Source organism: Euleptes europaea, chromosome 8 (genome assembly GCF_029931775.1).
Source record: "Euleptes europaea isolate rEulEur1 chromosome 8, rEulEur1.hap1, whole genome shotgun sequence".
NCBI lineage: Eukaryota > Metazoa > Chordata > Lepidosauria > Squamata > Sphaerodactylidae > Euleptes > Euleptes europaea.
In genome coordinates, this window is record NC_079319.1 from 70,215,721 (window position 1) to 70,233,815 (window position 18,095).

General features: G+C 46.9%; 1 protein-coding gene across 1 annotated transcript in view; it reads left to right on the forward strand.

Moving 5' to 3' along the window:
• The window catches only part of DCDC2 (doublecortin domain containing 2), a 70,736-nt gene that overhangs the window by 4,863 nt on the left and 47,778 nt on the right, over positions 1–18,095 (forward strand). Inside the window, exon 3 of the mRNA XM_056854222.1 lies at positions 1,449–1,500. Coding sequence (XP_056710200.1) covers positions 1,449–1,500 — 52 coding nt within the window. The remainder of the gene's footprint in view (positions 1–1,448; positions 1,501–18,095) is intronic.

The window sequence follows — 18,095 nt, forward strand, 5'->3', positions numbered from 1 at the left end:
GACTTCAATGCCATAGAGTCCAATTGCCAAAGCGGCCATTTTCTCCAGGTGAACTGATCTCTATTGGCTGGAGATCAGTTGTAATAGCAGGAGATCTCCAGCTAATACTTGGAAGTTGGCAACTCTAGGTTGCTGCCACCATTTTAAAGCCTAAAATGGGTGCTTTAAAAATGCCACGAGGACCCCAATCCTGATTGGGCCCACAACGTGGCAGGATGAGGCAATCTTGCTCCCCCACCCACAGCCTTTTCAAGTGTCCAAATGGCCCATGGCATTTCGGCACTTGAAAAGGCATGTGTAGGGGGGAATAAGAGAGCCTCATCCTACCACACTGCAGGCCCGAGCAGGTCTGGGCCCTTGTGGCATTTTTAAATTGCCCATTTTGGGGTTTAAAATGGCAGCAGTGTCTGCTTCTGGAAGACAACAGGTAACATAAGTGTTTGGCCAGCAGTTGCAAAAGTTGGAATGCAGCGGCTGATAGTCCCTAGGCCTGTGTTTTTTCTCCTGTTTCCAACATAATATCCTGCTGACGGCATGGTGATATGCTGCCACTGTATCTGAAAGGAGAACCCCAACTAGAGTTGCCAACCTCCAGGTACTAGCTGGAGCTCTCCCGCTATTACAACTGATCTCCAGCCGATAGAGATCAGTTCCCCTGGAGAAAATGGCCACTTTGGCAATTGGACTCTATGGGATTGTAGTCCCTCCCCTCCCCAAACCCCACCCTCCTCAGGTTCCGCCCCCAAAATCTCCGGGTATTTCCCAACCTGGAGCTGGCAACTCTAACCCCAACCTACTTTGCTGCAGACAAAAGTCTGAGGCAGACGTCACATTCCCTTGCTTGCCTGTGTGGGGTGTCATATCCCCACTTGGAGCCAGTGCCGGATTTACGTATAAGCTAAACAAGCTATAGCTTAGGGCCCCACTCTCTTGCCCCCCACCCAAAAAAATTTTAAAGGAAAAACAACAACTGGATGTACATTTCCCAATTATAAGATAAAAAAACAATTACTTTGATCAAATACATATTTTGTTATGTGCAAATGGCTTTAGATACCTATTAGGTCCATAAATTACCATATAGTATATATTCAACACAAAAAAACAGCAACAATTTGTCGTTGACAAAGGACAGCTGGACATCTAAAGGGCCCCATTACCTTCAATAGCTTAGGGCCTCATCAAACCTAAATCCGGTCCTGCTTGGAGCTGTGGAGGCTCCTGTTTGGTTTTTGTGTTTTGAGGCGGAGAACCTATACGCTTGCCTAGTACCAACAGTTTGGGCTATTGTTTCTATTGCAAAGCTGTGTGTGAGCTTATCGAGTTTAAAACACGTGGATCATTCCTTACAGCTCACTCTGTGGCATTCCAATTGAATACAATTAAGTCTCATAATGAATGGAGATTTAATTGTAAGTTACTTACTCTCTTTTGTTGTTGGTTTTCAGCTACTTGGACATAGGAGAACCGAAGAAAAGGCCTATAGAAACGAATAATGAGGTAATGCAATTTAACTTGAAAAATATTACTAGACTCAATCTGCACTGTAGAATGGTTTTTTGTTTGTTTTAGTGAAGTATAGGAACAGACCCTGTGAATATTTATTCCAGAGTAATTTGCCTGTAATTCCAGAGTAATTTGCCTGTAATTCCAGAGTAATTTGCCTGTAGACAGTACAATTTTGATGTGGAAGATATATATTCCCAATGAAGGTAGAAAAAAATATTTATAACTTGAAATGTTCCATGAATATAACTATTTTTTCACTTGATCCAAACACGGTTAATTTGAGTTTAAAATGAGGGAAAAGCTCTATAATAATTCAGACGCTTGTTCCAAATTTTTAAAGATAAAGGTGGTCCCTGTGAAAGCACCGGGTCATTACTGACCCGTGGGGTGACGTCACATCCTGACGTTTACTAGGAAGGCTATGTTTACTGGGTGGTTTGCCATTGCCTTCCCCAGTCGTCTACACTTTACTCCCAGCAAGCTGGGTACTCACATGACGCGCTGACGTCGCTTCTGGGTTTACCCAGAAGCGACGCAGATGCGCTAGCAATCTCCACCGAAATTCTGTGAAAAGCACCCAGAAGTGATGTTGTGCGGGGCATGCGCGCATGTCATGCGCCCCCAGCCGAGCCCCCACAAAGCTCCCACTGGTGGAGCAAAGGGACTTGGCAACCCTACCAGTTGTGCTGTGCAAACTGGCACAGACACTGGTGTAGGCTTACTTATGCTGGCCCCGGGGGAACGGCACAGCAGCACGGGGCTTGGGCACTGGCACACGGGGCTCGGGCACTGGCAACTCCCTGCACTGGCATCCAGGGGGGCTTCCAGGGTGTTCCTGGGTACGGAACTGCCTCTATGCTGCTTCCTAAGGCCTTTCGGGCTGGGAATGCCCTGTCTGCCCTTATTGAAGCTTACACCTCTAGAAATGGAGGTATAGCCCTGTGGTACACTACAGAGTGGTTCCATGGGGTTTGCAGGTAAGGGCAGGATTTTTCTTCAGCGGGGGGGGGGCACCTAACCACCACCCCTAGGGCTGCCCTGAAAGGATGCTGGTCGTGTAGAGGCTAGGTTCAAGTTTTCCTGATTTTTTAAAAATACTTTCTTTTAAGGGGTTGTGCAAGGTTCCATAATGGGAATCACTCTCGTTTTTACTGCTACATGTTATGAGAATGTAAAAAGAAATGGGCGCTTTCATTACTTAGTTTTAAATACAAATTTCCAAACCAAACCAACATTTATCACGATCAAGAGATCAGTCAACAGCAATTTAACAGCACAGTTTACATACAAATGTAAAACTAATACACAAGGATTAAAATTCATAGTCTTATTGTGCTGTAATTAATTATACCTAAAGGTTATTAAAAATCTGGACTATCTGCTTCCTTATGTACAAAGTCTCAGCAAAGAATTTGGCCACTTTAGAGGTGGTCTAATTGGAGCGGTCTGCAAGGAGGAGATATGTGTAAAAAAAATTCAGATCTTCCTGGGAACTTGGATTGAGTAGGGGTGAGATATGTGGAATGGATGTCCTTATAAAATGGACAATATAATAACACATGTTCCACTGTTTCAATTGCATTTAGTTGGCAGGAACACAGACGTTGAGAATAGGAGATATGCAAATATCTCCCTTCCAGTAGCGCTGAGGGCAGGCAATTAATACTGGCTAGGATGAAAGCTCTGCAGTTATTTGGGGAATTCTTAAGTGTAAAGATAGTTTGCCAGCACAAAGTTTTGGCTATGATTCCCTACCACCGGATGGAGGTGTGCCTTGGCTCTATCAGTTTGAAGAGCTGTCTTCCAGATTCGTTAAGGCTTTCTTTCGCTCTTGAGGATCTGAGATGGCATTTTGCTAAGGGGGAGAAGCTGAGAAGTTGTATTTTATTCTCAGCCAGATCTACCCAACCTGAACGGTACCTATCCGAAAGAATTAAGGGGGGTTAATCCAGCTAGATTAAGATTTAACTTGAGCCAAAAACATAAAGCTTGATGCCAGTTACGAGCTTCAAGTGACATCTGCCTTGATTCTATGTGGGGAATATGTGAGCCCCTTTTGAGTAGAAAGATCTCAGAATAGTTGATGCCAGGCTTTGGTCTGTCATGATAACCTGGGTCATCTGAGCCCTCCACAGACCTGTCGATTGAAACACTACCCCTAAGACTTTGAAGATCTTCACTTGTTCAAAAACTGTGACGCTGGATGTTTGAAACGTTTACATGTTCTAAAGGGAATGTGTCTTCTGTTATGTTTATGAGGCTGGAGGATTCTTGAAGAAAAGGCAAGTTTAAAACAAGGCAACTTTAAAACAAGTTGAATCTGGCAACCTTGCTTCTTATGCAGGTTGAGTGACCCAGCTCTGAAACCACTGGATGAACCTCCGGAATAGCATCTCTAAATTGTTTGGTAGTTAGTATCTTAGTAACCTAATTAGCACAACAAGCCATACAAACACTGTTATTCTTCTGAAATGAATTCCTTGAGGATTCAGTGCAGTGTTGACCAGAAAGCCCTACAAAACAAAGACGGTGCTTTCTGGCTCACGCATGTACTGCTAATTGCAACTGTGTATTTTACAATTATAACGGTGTTAGTGTTGAGTACGCTAACAAAGAGTATAGCAACAAACGCTTCCTAGGCCAGTCATTTGATGAGAGGCTATACTACAGTGCGTGTCTGTATGAGCCGTAAAGAAGCATCCTTTCATGTACCAGCATACACCCAGGACCCCAAGTACCTGCATATCTGTTGCCCAGGTACATCTGTATAGATAGATTAGCCCGCACTCTTAGCTAGCAGTTACTTAATGTGTGCCCAGAGGGGAATAGGCTGTGGGTGGGGCATAAGGAAACATATGCAAGAAACAATAAAACGGTACAAGGGTCCAGAGGTGGTGGATCTCCAGGATGTAGGCAGGTTGGACATCATGTCCTGCCTTCATTTGGGAATTAATGTATCTTTTCTAGACCTTCCCTGGTTTCCTCGTTCCATCCTTTTTTCTTTTCTTTTCTTTTTTAACTTTGATCCGTGCATAGTACAGCAAAAGATTAAGGTTTGGATGCTGTACTCTTGTTATTTCGACAAGGATCAGAATGCTTTCTGCCCAGTTCTTTATATGGCTGAATATTTTGCAAATACCTATATGGCAGCATACAGACTAATCCTCCTGAAGGGCTCTTTGTGACATTCCATTACCTGCATAGGTAAATAAATGTGGCATACCAATTGTGAGGTGGCTCAGAGACCAGCCTGTAAAATCCTGAGCCAATTATGAGAGACTTGATTTCTGCACACAGTATACTCAGTGATGCATCATCATCATCATCATCAACAAATAAAGGTTCCGGTGCTTACTCAGAGCCTTGGTTGCGGCGCCGGGCCGGAGGGGGGGGAAGTAGAGGGGGCATCCAAAGGGCAGGGCCCCCAGGACACGTGCACATGCGGCAGGAGGCCCGCAGCACTAGGCACAAGGACTCATGCCTGTGTCCAGGGGAGGCTCCTCCAACTGGATTGGCCCATGAGGTTTGAATGGGCCAATCGGGAGGAGCCTTCAGCCAGCAGGGAGGTTAGGACGGAAGAGTGAGGTTTTCACTCTGGTCCGCCTCCTCCGCATACAAAGGGAGCCAGGGGGGAGGCAAGACCCAGTTCGCCCCGGAACATTATTCCCACCGACCAATCCCTTTGTGTTAGGTTCTTTTGATATATTTCAGTCACAACTTGGGCGAGAGGAAGCATTTGGGCTGGATCACTTTGGGTGAGGCGGTCTGTGAACCCCCTTTACCGCAGTTGGGGTCCCAATAAGGGATTAGGAAGTGGTAGGCCATAAGGCCCAGCTCGAGGGTGGATCACATTAGGCCACTTCCTAGGTGGCAGGGGTTTCACCAAGCGGCGCACGCCCAGGTGATCCCGGGTACTGCCGTCCCTACGCACTCCCAGCGGGGCCACTGGGAGCAGGCACCACATCAGGCCGCATTGGGGCTGGCTGATGTATGGGATCCAATCCATATGCCAAGCCAATGTTTCACAGCTGTTGTAAAGTTTGAAAGTTATGGCTAATTACATTCCACTTATATATATATTTCCACTCATATATCTTTATATCACCTATAAAGTTCTCTTTCTACTCACATTGTTGTATGGTGTTTATTGAAACCGAAGCTTCCTGCATCATAGCCCTGGGGCTGCAACAACAACATCATCAACTACAACAACTTGGGGTCTGATCCAGTCAGCTTTTTCAAGCAGTTCCTACCCAATTCCTCTCCTTACTCCAACTCCATTCCCGCATGGATTTTGTACAGGCAGATACCATTTTCCCCATGATAACCTTTTTGGGAGGTCAAATGGGAACCTTGCTTCCTTTTTCATAACCAGAAAGGTGTTTGTATCCAACCCTTGGTTTAACCAATATATTATAATGGATTATTGAGTAATTCATCTCAAACTTTTTGGTCCTATCTAATCTTATGTGAAAGTGTTCTGTTAATTTACACTTCATAAACCTTTTCCTTCTGATTTTTTTAAGAGCAAGAGTCTTAGTATTTCTTTGCTTTTAGCTACTGAATCTTGAAGGCACCTGACTAGCCTTTGAACCTGATAGCAAAACCATGCATTCATAGGCTTTTTTGTTCTCTTGACCCCAGCCTGCCCTTCAGGTATACAAATATTTATGCTCAATTTACCAGGCAAGGCTCACTATAAGAGGCCACTGTATTGAACTGGTCAGGCTTGACTCATTATGTGAGGTGTTCAATTTTTAGTGTGTAGTGTTGTGTTGAAATCTTTAAACTGTTCAAAGACTAAAGAAGAAAGCTTTTTATAAACGAAGAATCATATTTTGGTTTCAATTAAATATATTGCTAATCCTGCAAAGAACCAGAGGATTTCTCATCAAATAAGTTTTCAGCAAGGTTTATTATAAATCAAGGCTTGGTTTTGGTAGAGTTTGAACTGTGAGACCTCTGGGATCATATGACAACCAGAGCAAATTAACAATTTTGGTGACCCTGTGAACTCAAGAAAAACTGGAAGCTCTTATGTCTCAGAATGTGCTTTGATCTTAACTACCCCTTGACATTAGGCACAGTTAGTGAAGTCAATGGCTATCTTGCAAAACAAGGTAGTCTCTAAAGCTAAGAGCATAGTGTCACAATAATCTGATCTTTTGAAACACTAATTGTGTGACTTGTATACCAAACTATCTCTGTACTTGAAGTTTTCTTATGTTCCCATTCCTGCAGTCCCTTCTAACCTCTGGAATGATCATAGGCAGTCATAGGGTTGCCAGGTGGGTGGCTTCGGCACGGAAGGTGACCTATAGTGAGTCCTGTCTACTCAGTAGGGCTGCCAACCTCCAGGTACTAGCTGGAGCTCTCCTGCTATTACAACTAATCTCCAGCTGATAGAGATCAGTTCACCTGGAGAAAAATGGCCGCTTTGGCAATTGGACTCTATGGTATTGAAGTCCCTCCCCAAACCATGCCCTCCTCAGGCTCCACCCGAAAACCTCCCGCCCATGGCAAAAAGGGACCTGGCAACCCTACTACTCAGACTGGCAGCAGCTCTCCAGGTTCTCAGATACAAGGCTTTCATATCACTGGCTACCTGATCCTTTTAACTAGAGATGCTGGAGATTGAACCTGGGACCTTCTGTGTTATGTATGCATGGGTGAAGCACGAGGCCGGAGACAGAGTTCCAACCCAACCATTTATTAACACACTAGAAGGCTCTGAACTGCAACTGTATAGAACTAACCCGAACTGAACTGTAAGGGCACAACACCCGGGCTTATATGCTCAACCCAACCACCTAGAGCCACACACCCCAACTCCGCAATTGGCCGGTAGTAGTCCATTGTCCAATGGGAACTCAGGAGCAAGCCAAGTCCGTGATTGGGCGGCTTTAGACCACTGTCCAATAGGAACACACAGGCAAAGGAGCCTGGAGCAGACTTCAAGCTCAACATGAGCCTTGCTTTCTGCTGCATACATAACGTTCTGCATGATGTAAAGCAGATGCTCTGCCACTAAGCCATGGGCCCGTTTCAGTCAGGGTTGCATTAAACCCTTGGGTTCTGCAATCATTCCCAAGTGTTCTGTGAAATGTTACTATTACCAGTTTCTACTTTGCCAGGAGAAGAGATTGGGTTTTCTCAGGGAATCTAGTACGACATGTTACAGGGTTCCCTCACCCAACAATGGATTGAAAACCCCTGTCCTCCCAGAGTGTGGGTTGAAGCAAGTGTTCTGCTAAGGGTTTACGATGAGGAAAAATTCGTAGTAAAATATTTCCTAGGAACGAGAGAAGAAAATCTTAGTTCGTTTTCGTGGCTTCTGTGCAGTCCCACATGGGACTGCGCAGGCGCAGGCCAGCCACGGAAAAGATTAGCAGAGCTTCTAGAAGAGTTAGCTCCCAAGGAGCGCTCCCCTCCCCCTCCCGTCAGGGCCCCAGCCTTAACGGCTCTTCCCGCCCAGGAGTCACCTGACCGGAGGGGGTGGGGAGCACTCTTCCCTCAGTTCTCATTCTGCCGCCGCGGAGAGAACAGCGTTTGATTGAGCTTCGTCTATTATAGTGAAACTGAGGTAAAAGTTTTTTGATTTTACCCCAGAAGGATTTGATTTTATGGACATGGCCCTATTTAAGAAGTGCCGCACATGCGGTACGAAGATGGCTTCATCTGATGAGCATAATGACTGTCTCCTGTGTCTGGGCGAGGGTCATGTGGTGGCGGCTTGTAAGGCCTGTGCACTTTTTACTCATAAGTGTCGCCAACACAGAGCAAAAAAATTGATGGCGGCCCTGTATGAAAAATCGCTCCGCCCGGAGCAGGCCTCAAGGCCCAGCTCTCTTGACCCCGCTTCCTCATCTAAAAGATCTGTCTCTCAGGCGAGAGAAGATAGGGCCATGTCTGAACCACCGTCGGAAAAACACAAAGATAAAAAGAAGAACCCTGCTTCGCCGAGATCAAAGAAGACGGGAGAGTCTGTTCGATCGGCCCCGGAGAGTTCTGCCATGATTAGGCCTTCGACGTCGACTGCGACCCCGTGTGCGCCGGATAGACCGGTCGACGTCGGTAGATCGTCGCCGAGACATCGGGCTCCCTCGCGGAGAGGATCAAGATCTCCGAGGCTGACGTCGACCTCACCTCGCCGCCGTTCTCCGCCGAGTAGAGGCTCAACGCCCCCTAATGATCGGGGTCGGAGCCCACGCCAGTGCCTGCAGAGTGCAGTTGCACCTGCCTTAAGGCCCCCTCGTCCCCCATCGCCTTCGGGGATTGAGGTACGTTCCTCGTCGTCGGAGGAAGACGTCTTGGAAGTTCCTGGGATTGCCATCTCGGATTCGGAGGAGCCTCTGGCGTCGGACGCGTGTCGGAGGGATTATATCCCGTACCACGACTGGGGTCCATGGGGGTACTGCCCTCCCCCATGGTATCCACGATTCAACTACATCGACCCTCGACGCCAATTCGACATCGACTACTATCATCGTCGAGTCGACGCCGACAGCTTTCACCGGAGTGACGACGGGACCTACCACCGACGTCGAGGTGACACTGTTCCAGACCACTACCAGCGTACGCCGGTCCTCCCTCCAACCTTCGCTGATGCCCCTCCTCGACGCCATAAGGTTTCCAGACCTCCGGCGAACACGGCATCGACTTCGGCGGTCTTGGCTCCCCTCCCTTCGACGTCGACAGCGATCGGCGCCGAGGAGCTACGGTCTTCGGCAACTTCGACATCGAGGCCCAGGCAAGTCGCCGAGGTCGACCTCAGTGACGCCGACGCCGACCGGGACTCGGAGTCCTCTTCGGAGGACACTTCTCTGCCATCCCCGGACGATGTTGTGGGAGACCCCACACCGGTTTCCCCCACAGAGGACCTGAGGGTTTTTTCTGAGCTGTTGCTACACATGGCTAAGGTGTTAGGGTTATCAGCCATTCAAGCAGACCCTAGACGGTCTGACCCCATTATGGGGGTTCTCTATAGCCCTGATACAGGCCCGGCCAAACTACCCATGGTCAAGGGCATTAAAGAGGTAGCCATGGCTACTTGGCAGAGGCCAGCCTCAGTTGTGGCTTCAATTAAGAAAATAGAGAATCTTTACAAGATTAATGAGGAGGATGCTGAGTTTCTTTATAAACACCCACAGCCCAACTCCATCATTACTGAAGTGCTTGCGGCAAAATATAAATCGGGCGCCCACTCTGCCCCCCTGGATAAGGAGGGGCGTAAATTAGACGGGCTAGGCCGGAAGCTTTATTCTTCGGCTGCTCTGGGCATTCGTATTGCCAACTTTGGTGCCCTAATGGGGAGATATCAGATGTCCTTATGGGACAGGGTATCTGAGGTGTTCGATTCTCTGCCCGAGGAGAAGAGAGTTTTCTTGAAGGGCCTCCAATCTGAGGGCCAGAGGCTGGGAAGGAACCAGATCGCTCTCTCACGCCATATGGCGGACGCCTCGGGTAGGAGCATGGCGTCGAGTATTGTTCTCCGCCGTCACTCTTGGTTAAGGGCATCCACACTGGCCCCTGATGTCAAGGCAAGAATAGAGGACATGCCTTTTGACGTGAAAGCGTTGTTTTGCGATTTAACTGATGAAGTGCTACATAATCTTCGCAAACAAAAGGCAACAGCAAAGTCCTTGGGTGTTACTCAGCAGACCGGGCCTTCCTACAGACCCAGGCCTTTCTATAGGCACTCTCAAACTTATTATTCGGGAAGGGCTCACAGGCCTCAATCCTGGGGTTATCAGCAATCCCAGTCCCGTCAATTCCCCACGGCTCAGCAGGACAAGAGGTTCACCCCTAGAAGTAGGGGTAAAAAAGGAAGTTACCCCCCACGAGACAACCAGGGGGGAAAGAAGAACCTTTCCTGACTAACTAGTTTAAGATTACCAATCCCAGTTCTATCTAGCCCTGTTATGGAGGATTTGCCTAGATCTGGTTCAGTTGTGCCAATGTTCTTTGAACGTTTGTTCCCCTTCTTGAGTAAATGGTTGCAAATTTCCAATGACTCCTGGGTGTTGAATATTATCTCATCAGGGTACTTCTTGGAATTCACTGATGCACCACCGTGCTCTTATCCCAGCCCAGAATTGGGCAGGTTTTCTATACAACTGTTTCAAGAGGTACAAGCCTTGCTGCTAAAGGGAGCGATTCAGATTGTTCCACCCACTGAGTCGCAATTAGGCTTCTACTCCAAATATTTCTTGATTGACAAGAAAGGTGGAGGGAAGAGGCCCATTATGGACCTGAGAGATCTTAATGAATACGTCCAGTTCAGGAGGTTTAGGATGTTATCCTTACGTGACATTTTACCCCTCCTCGCACCTGACATGTGGTTTGCAGTGGTAGACCTCAAGGATGCCTACTTCCATATTGCAATCCACAAGAAATGTAGGAAGTATCTTAGATTTACATGTCAGGAGGTGACCTACGAGTATACTGTTTTACCGTTTGGGTTATCTTCCGCCCCACGTGTCTTCACTAAAGTAATGTCGGAAGTAATAGGGTTTCTGACATTACAAGGTTGCACCATCTACCCCTATCTAGATGACTGGTTGGTGGTGGACACATCCCCGCAAAATTTAATCGCATCTCTCACGAAAGTGAGGGATACTTTGGGCAATCTTGGCTTAGTTATTAATTTTGAGAAATCCCGTCTCATTCCTTCCAAGAGGGTGGAATTCATTGGAGCTACCCTAGACGCAGACGCGCATTCGGCTTTCCTACCATTACCTAGGATTAGAGCCATCCAAAAGTTGGTGCGGTATTTTTCATCACAGAGGTATCAAAAAGCAGTGACTATTCAGAAGTTGCTGGGGCTCATGTCATCGACTACTGCAGTAGTCCCCTACGCTAGGTTACGCATGAGACCCCTCCAAAATTGGTTCTTGAGGGCTTTCAGAATCAACGTTGACCCTCAAGGGAAAATGTTGTCTATCCCCAGAGTGGTTATTCGCTCCTTGGCGTGGTGGGCACAGGAGTCCAACCTCCTCAAGGGTATCAGTTTCGGGGTCGTCTCACATGATCTCCAAGTGTTTACTGATGCCTCCATGGGAGGTTGGGGGGCTCATTGCGGATCCCTTATGGCTAAAGGAAGATGGACCCCCCAGCAAGCCTCCTCGCATATTAATCTGTTGGAGCTGAAGGCTATTAGATTTGGCCTCCTTTCTTTTGCAGATATTCTCGCACAAAAGAATGTGCTCGTCGCAACAGACAACACCACAGCTATGTTTTATATAAACAAGCAAGGGGGCACCAATTCCCTAGCTTTATGTCGGGAGGCATCCCGCATATGGGAGTGGGCGATAGAACATCAAACATCCCTCACAGCCATACACGTGGCGGGCTGTTCCAACACTACAGCGGACGCCCTAAGCAGGGATGTGTCCTTAGATCACGAATGGTCCATCCCTTTTTCCTTTCTCAACCCTATTTTCCTCACTTGGGGTTGGCCGGAGGTAGATCTTTTCGCTACAAGCGACAACACACGGTGCCCGCAGTTCTGTTCAAGGGCAGCACGAGAGAGGTCGTCTCTAGGAGACGCTTTTCAACTCCCGTGGTCAACAACCCTGATGTATGCCTTCCCGCCTATTCCCCTGATCCCCAGAGTATTAGGGAAAGCCCTCCAGGAGGAAGCCAACTTGATCATGGTAACCCCCTTTTGGCCAAAGAGGCCATGGTTTCCAACCCTCTGGAACATGTCTCATCAGACATACATCAGGTTTCCCGACTCCCCCTCTTTACTGACCAGGGGACGGGTACTACACCACAACCCATCCGCTCTCAGTCTAACGGCATGGAGGATCGCCCCGTGACTCAGTGGTCGGACAGGGTTGCCCATGTCCTCCTCTCTGCACGTAAGCCTTCCACCAGAAGATCGTATTCGCTTAAATGGTCACGATTTTCCGAATGGGCTTTGTCGCAGGACATTGTACCACAACGGTGTAAATTACCGCAGTTGTTTGAGTACCTTCTATCCTTAAAGGACAGTGGACTATCTAATTCGTCCATCAAATGTCATTTGGCAGCTATTTCCGCCTTCCATGACGGAATAGACTCTTGTTCTCTATTTTCAAATAAACTTTGTAAGAGATTTCTGAAGGGCCTCCAGAATTTATTTCCCCAGATGCACGCTCCAGTCCACCAATGGAGCCTTTCCTTGGTCCTGTCACACCTAACGTCTAAGCCCTTCGAACCCATGGCTTCTTGTGATGTGTCCATGTTGTCCTACAAGACTGCCTTTTTGTTAGCCATCACATCGGCCAGAAGGGTCAGCGACCTGAGGGCCTTAAGAGTGGATCCACCTTTTACAAAGTTCTTTTCAAATAGGGTTGTCCTTCGGCCGAGTTTAGCCTTTCTACCTAAGGTGGTGTCAAAATTCCATCTCTCGCAGGATATCACCCTACCTGTGTTTTTCCCTGCCCCACAATCCCCTTCGGAGCAACAATTACATACCTTGGATGTGCGTAGAGCACTCCTGTTCTATTTACAAAGAACCAAACCTTTCAGACAGGACGACAATCTGTTTATTTGTTTTAAGGGGACACATAAGGGTAAAGCAGTCTCCACTCACACACTCTCTAGGTGGGTGGTGTCAGCCATTAGGTTGGCCTATCAGTCAGCAGGGGTAGAATGCCCTCTGAACCTGCATGCACATTCCACGAGAGCACAAGCGGCCTCTGCTGCGTTCGCCTCGACGGTCGACATCTCGGATATCTGCAAGGCTGCGACGTGGTCTACTCCGACGACCTTCATTCAGCACTATGCCATCGATGTCGACTCAAGAGCTGATGCGGCTGTGGGGAAAGCAGTGTTGAATACGTTATTCCGTTGACCATCCAACACCCACCTCCACAGTAAGTGAGCTTGCTATTCTCCCATGTGGGACTGCACAGAAGCCACGAAAACGAAAAACAGTGTTGCACTTACCTGTAACTGTTGTTCGTTGAGTGGTCTTCTGTGCAGGCACACATCCCTCCCTCCTTCCCCGCTGTGGGATGGCACCGTAAGAGTGTCTACTCCCCGCGGCGGCGTTAGGAGAACTGAGGGAAGAGTGCTCCCCACCCCCTCCGGTCAGGTGACTCCTGGGCGGGAAGAGCCGTTAAGGCTGGGGCCCTGACGGGAGGGGAGCGCTCCTTGGGAGCTAACTCTTCTAGAAGCTCTGCTAATCTTTTCCGTGGCTGGCCTGCGCCTGCGCAGTCCCATGTGTGCCTGCACAGAAGACCACTCAACGAACAACAGTTACAGGTAAGTGCAACACTGTTTTTTTTGCAGCTTGCTGGCAAGAAGCAGTTGGGGGTGAAGGATGTTGACAAGTTGGAGTGACCAGAGGAGAATGACCAGAATGGTCAAAAGTTTGGAATCTATGCCCTATGTTGACAAGTTGGAGCGTGTCCAGAGGAGAGCGACCAGAATGGTCAAAGGTCTGGAATCTGTGCCCTATGAGGAGAGACTTAAGGAGCTGGGTTTGTTTAGTCTGGAGAAGAGAAGGTTAAGGGGTGACATGATGGCCATGTTTAAATATTTGAAGGGATGCCATGTTAATGAGGGAACTGGCTTGTTCTCTGTTGCTTCAGAGACTAGGAGACGGAGTAATGGATATAAGAGAAAAATGATTCCTAAAACCCTAAAATTAGGAAGAATTTTCTGACGGTGAAGGCGGTTTGACAGTGGAATGCACTGCCTCGGGGTGGGTGGGTTTTGGAGTCCCCGTCTTTGGAGGTCTTTAAGCAGAGGTTGGATGGCCATCTGTCGGGAGTGCTTTGATTGTGGGATCCTGCATGGCAGGGGGTTGGACTGGATGGCCCTTGTGGTCTCTTCCAACCTTGTGTGATTTTGTGATTTGTGGTTTTTGTGTGGGGTGCTGCTGTGGCTTGTGGGAACTAATTCTATTTTAGCATTCCAAAAAATCAACATAAGCATCACACATAATATGGGGGAAATGTCCCATAATGAGTATGTATCAGCTTCTCTTTAGAAAGCTCAAATGTCTTACTCAGCACAACCATTCTGTTAAAATATCAGTTTAGACTGAAAATGGGTACACATTCTGCAAAACTGCATAAAGTGTTGGCCTTTGATAGACTTGATTGGCAATGAATGCTTTGTGTGGATTTGTCTTCAAAAAGAAAAGGAGGAAATAAGGACAGATGGAGAATAAAGATGTTTAGCAGTTGTTTCTGTATGCGGAAAAGAACAGAGTAGCCAGCGTCATATCCAGTTGACTTGTGTTTTAATTGGATCAGTCCCAGAAGACTTAGATGGCTTTAGTATGGAAACTAGAGTATTAAGAGGAGTATATCATTATGAGGAAATTGAAATTGTTCAAGACTTTCTGTTCCTTGGCTCCACCATCAACCAAAAGGGAGACTGCAGCCAAGAAATCAGAAGGAGATTGAGACTGGGAAGGGCAGCCATGAAGGAGATAGAAAATATTTTGAAGTGTAAGGATGTGTCACTGGCCACCAAGACTAGATTAATTCATGCCATCGTATTCCCTATTACTATGTATGGGTGTGAAAGCTGGACAGTGAAGAAAGCTGATAGGAAGAAAATAGATTCCTTTCAAATGTGGTGTTGGAGGAGAGTGTTACGGATTCCGTGGACTGCCAAAAAAGCAAATCAGTGGGTTATAGATCAAATCAAGCCTGGACTGACCCTAGAAGCTAAAATGACTAAACTGAGGCTATCGTATTTTGGTCATGTCATGAGACGCCAAGAGTCACTGGAAAAGACAGTCATGCTAGGAAAAGTTGAGGGCAGCAGGAAAAGAGGAAGACCCAACAAGAGATGGATTGACTCAATAAAGGAAGCCACAGCCTTCAATTCGCAAGATCTGAGCAAGGCTGTCAAAGATAGGACATTTTGGAGGACTTTCATTCATAGGGTCGCCATGAGTCGGAAGCGACTTGACGGCACAACACACACATATCATATACCCTTCAAAGGATACCAAATGGTTGGCATCCTGAGGAAGGTTTCTGTGCATTTGATTCCCAACCTGGGCCGTGTCCGCACTTACCATTTGTGGCGCCGGCTTCCGCGGGCTTTCCTTGAATGTTCGTACTTACTCTGTTCGAAGGATCTCTGAAGCGTCATCAGAGCGCACTTTCTCCGCAGTAAGAGGATCCGCTTATAAGGCGAAGTAAAAAAATAAAGCGTCTTCCTCACGGGGAGCCTTACAGTGGGAACATGCAATCAGTGTTGAATCCACTTCCTGCTGCCAGCCCACTTCCTGCTGCCAGCCAACCACCCCACTCCTCCCGCCTCCCTAAGGGAAGCTGGACCAATCGCCGTCCTCTTGCTTCCAGAGCCGACTGGGCATGTGTGGGAGCCCGTTGCTCCCAGCTTATCACATGCAGCGAAGAAAGGCAGAGCAGTGCGAACAGAAATTTAAAAGCGAGTTGGATTCTTGTGTACTGGACACGTTGCAATTACGAGGTAAGTTGCTAGTGCGTAAACGGGCCTGGACACAACTTTCTGATGACTTAAATTGAGATCTAAGATAATAACAAACAATAAATACCTGTATTTATGGAAAATTCTCAACTCTGTCCTAAAACTACTAAAATACTAATCAGCATATGACAGTGATTATTCTCGGTGCAGAAAATACAACAGTCCACTGCACATTCAGTTTAAATATGTGGTTCCATGCTTTTATATTTAAAAGGCAAACCAGTAATCATAGTGGGGCTCGATTTTCATCTCGCCACCACTTAATTTTATATAGAGTCATCACTGCTGTTTGAAACCGCACTTTCTTTGTGTGTCTGGGCGTGTTTCCTGAATTGTTTTATGCTTGTATTTGCAATTTGTGGTGCTCCTGGTAGATGTTTGTTGCGCACAGCAAAATTCAGCGGAGAAGATAATACTTTGCACCTTGGGTACATAGTTGTCATGAAAATGCATTGTCATGCGGTGTGTTCCTATGAGAGATCTGGAGCAGTAATGGCTGAGTGCATGTAATCAGGCGGGCAGCCCATTCCTGAGCCTTCAGTGGCTGGGGATGGCATGGCCGCGGCACTGCCGCGGCACCTCCAAAGCCATTTCCTGGCCACCAAAAGGCGTCCAGGTCCCCCTGCCGGAGTCCGAGCCCACTTACACCAGCACAGCCCCTTTCTGGCCTCCAAAGGACTTTTGTCCTTTGAGGTCAGGAATGGGCCGTTAATATGCCTGCCTGTGAATACTAGGATCCTTCCTTTATTAATATAGAAATAAATTACTTTTAGCTCATTTATATTACACAGATAATAACTAGTGTATCATTTTGCATGCTTTTATGCTTTACTGAGAGGAAATGACCTAGGTGCTTAAACACATTTTGTTTGTTTTTACCAACAGTTAGCAGTGGAAAAGGTAAGCACTTGAATGGGATATTTGTGTGGTGTGCATTGCAATATGGGCTGAGCAAGTTTGAATAATCCTTATTATCTCACAAGAATGAATGTTATAAAATGCTACATGCAATGGCCCTGATTCTGCTATTTGCATGCACAGAAATGGGCTGTTGCATGCCTAGTTCCTACACCCATTCAGCAATTGATGCTTTGTATATGTGACTGCATCAAATTTAACAGCAGCACTGATGACTTCTTAGGGATGCAGGAGGGATTCAGCCCTCTGCAATGGCAGTTGGCGATTGGCGTTAATGTTGAAAGTTTGGCTGTAGCTACACATGGAAAGCCCCAGCATGCAAAATCCATTTAATTTAGAATTGCCAGCTCCGGGTTGGGAAATATCTGGAGATTTTGGGGGTGGAGTCTGAGGAAGGCGGGATTATGAGAGGGGAGTGGCTTCAATACCATAGATTTGTCCAGTTGCCAAAGCGGCCATTTTTCCAGGCGAACTGATCTCTATTGCCTGGATATCAGTTGTAATAGCGGGAGATCTCCAGCCACCACCCGGAGGTTGGCAAACCTAATTTAATTGCATGGTTCCTCATGGTGCTACGGCTATGTGCATGGAAGCATTTTTGTTAGAGATTAATACTTGTGGGGTGAGATCTCAGTAGCATTTTATTGAACATAGTACCCATGTATGTGAGACAGCCTGGGGGCTCAAAGGTGGTACTTACTGAACCAGAAGGAGGGTTCTAGTGGCAGTGACATTTTTTTAATAAAAGGATCTTAAGCATCCCTTCCTAACAGATCTCTAGTGCATGATTATTACCCTCTTGTCCATGTATTTTCAAAATATAGTTCTTTGCCCATTTTAGTGTTCACCTCTCAATCATTCTCCGCCACATAAACAGAGGGGGAAAAATGGGATTAGAAGAGTAACCTGAAAGAGGTGTGGTTGAAACTGGAGAATGGGCTATGAAAAATAGCTGGCTCTCTGGCTCCTCATCCTGAGGTCTTACTACTTCTTCTAAAGGCCCAGATAAAGAGGCACTGATTTTAGGGTCAGCTCCTGAGACCTGGTAATCCTATTCCATTCCTTTTATAAATTCAATGAACTTTATATTCTATAAGACCTTCCTGAAAATTGCTGTTTCTTTATTTGAAATTCCATGGGAGTGCGCTTATGATTCTAAAGTGACCCAGTTCGGTTCTGGAATGTAATGCAGGGATGTAATTGTG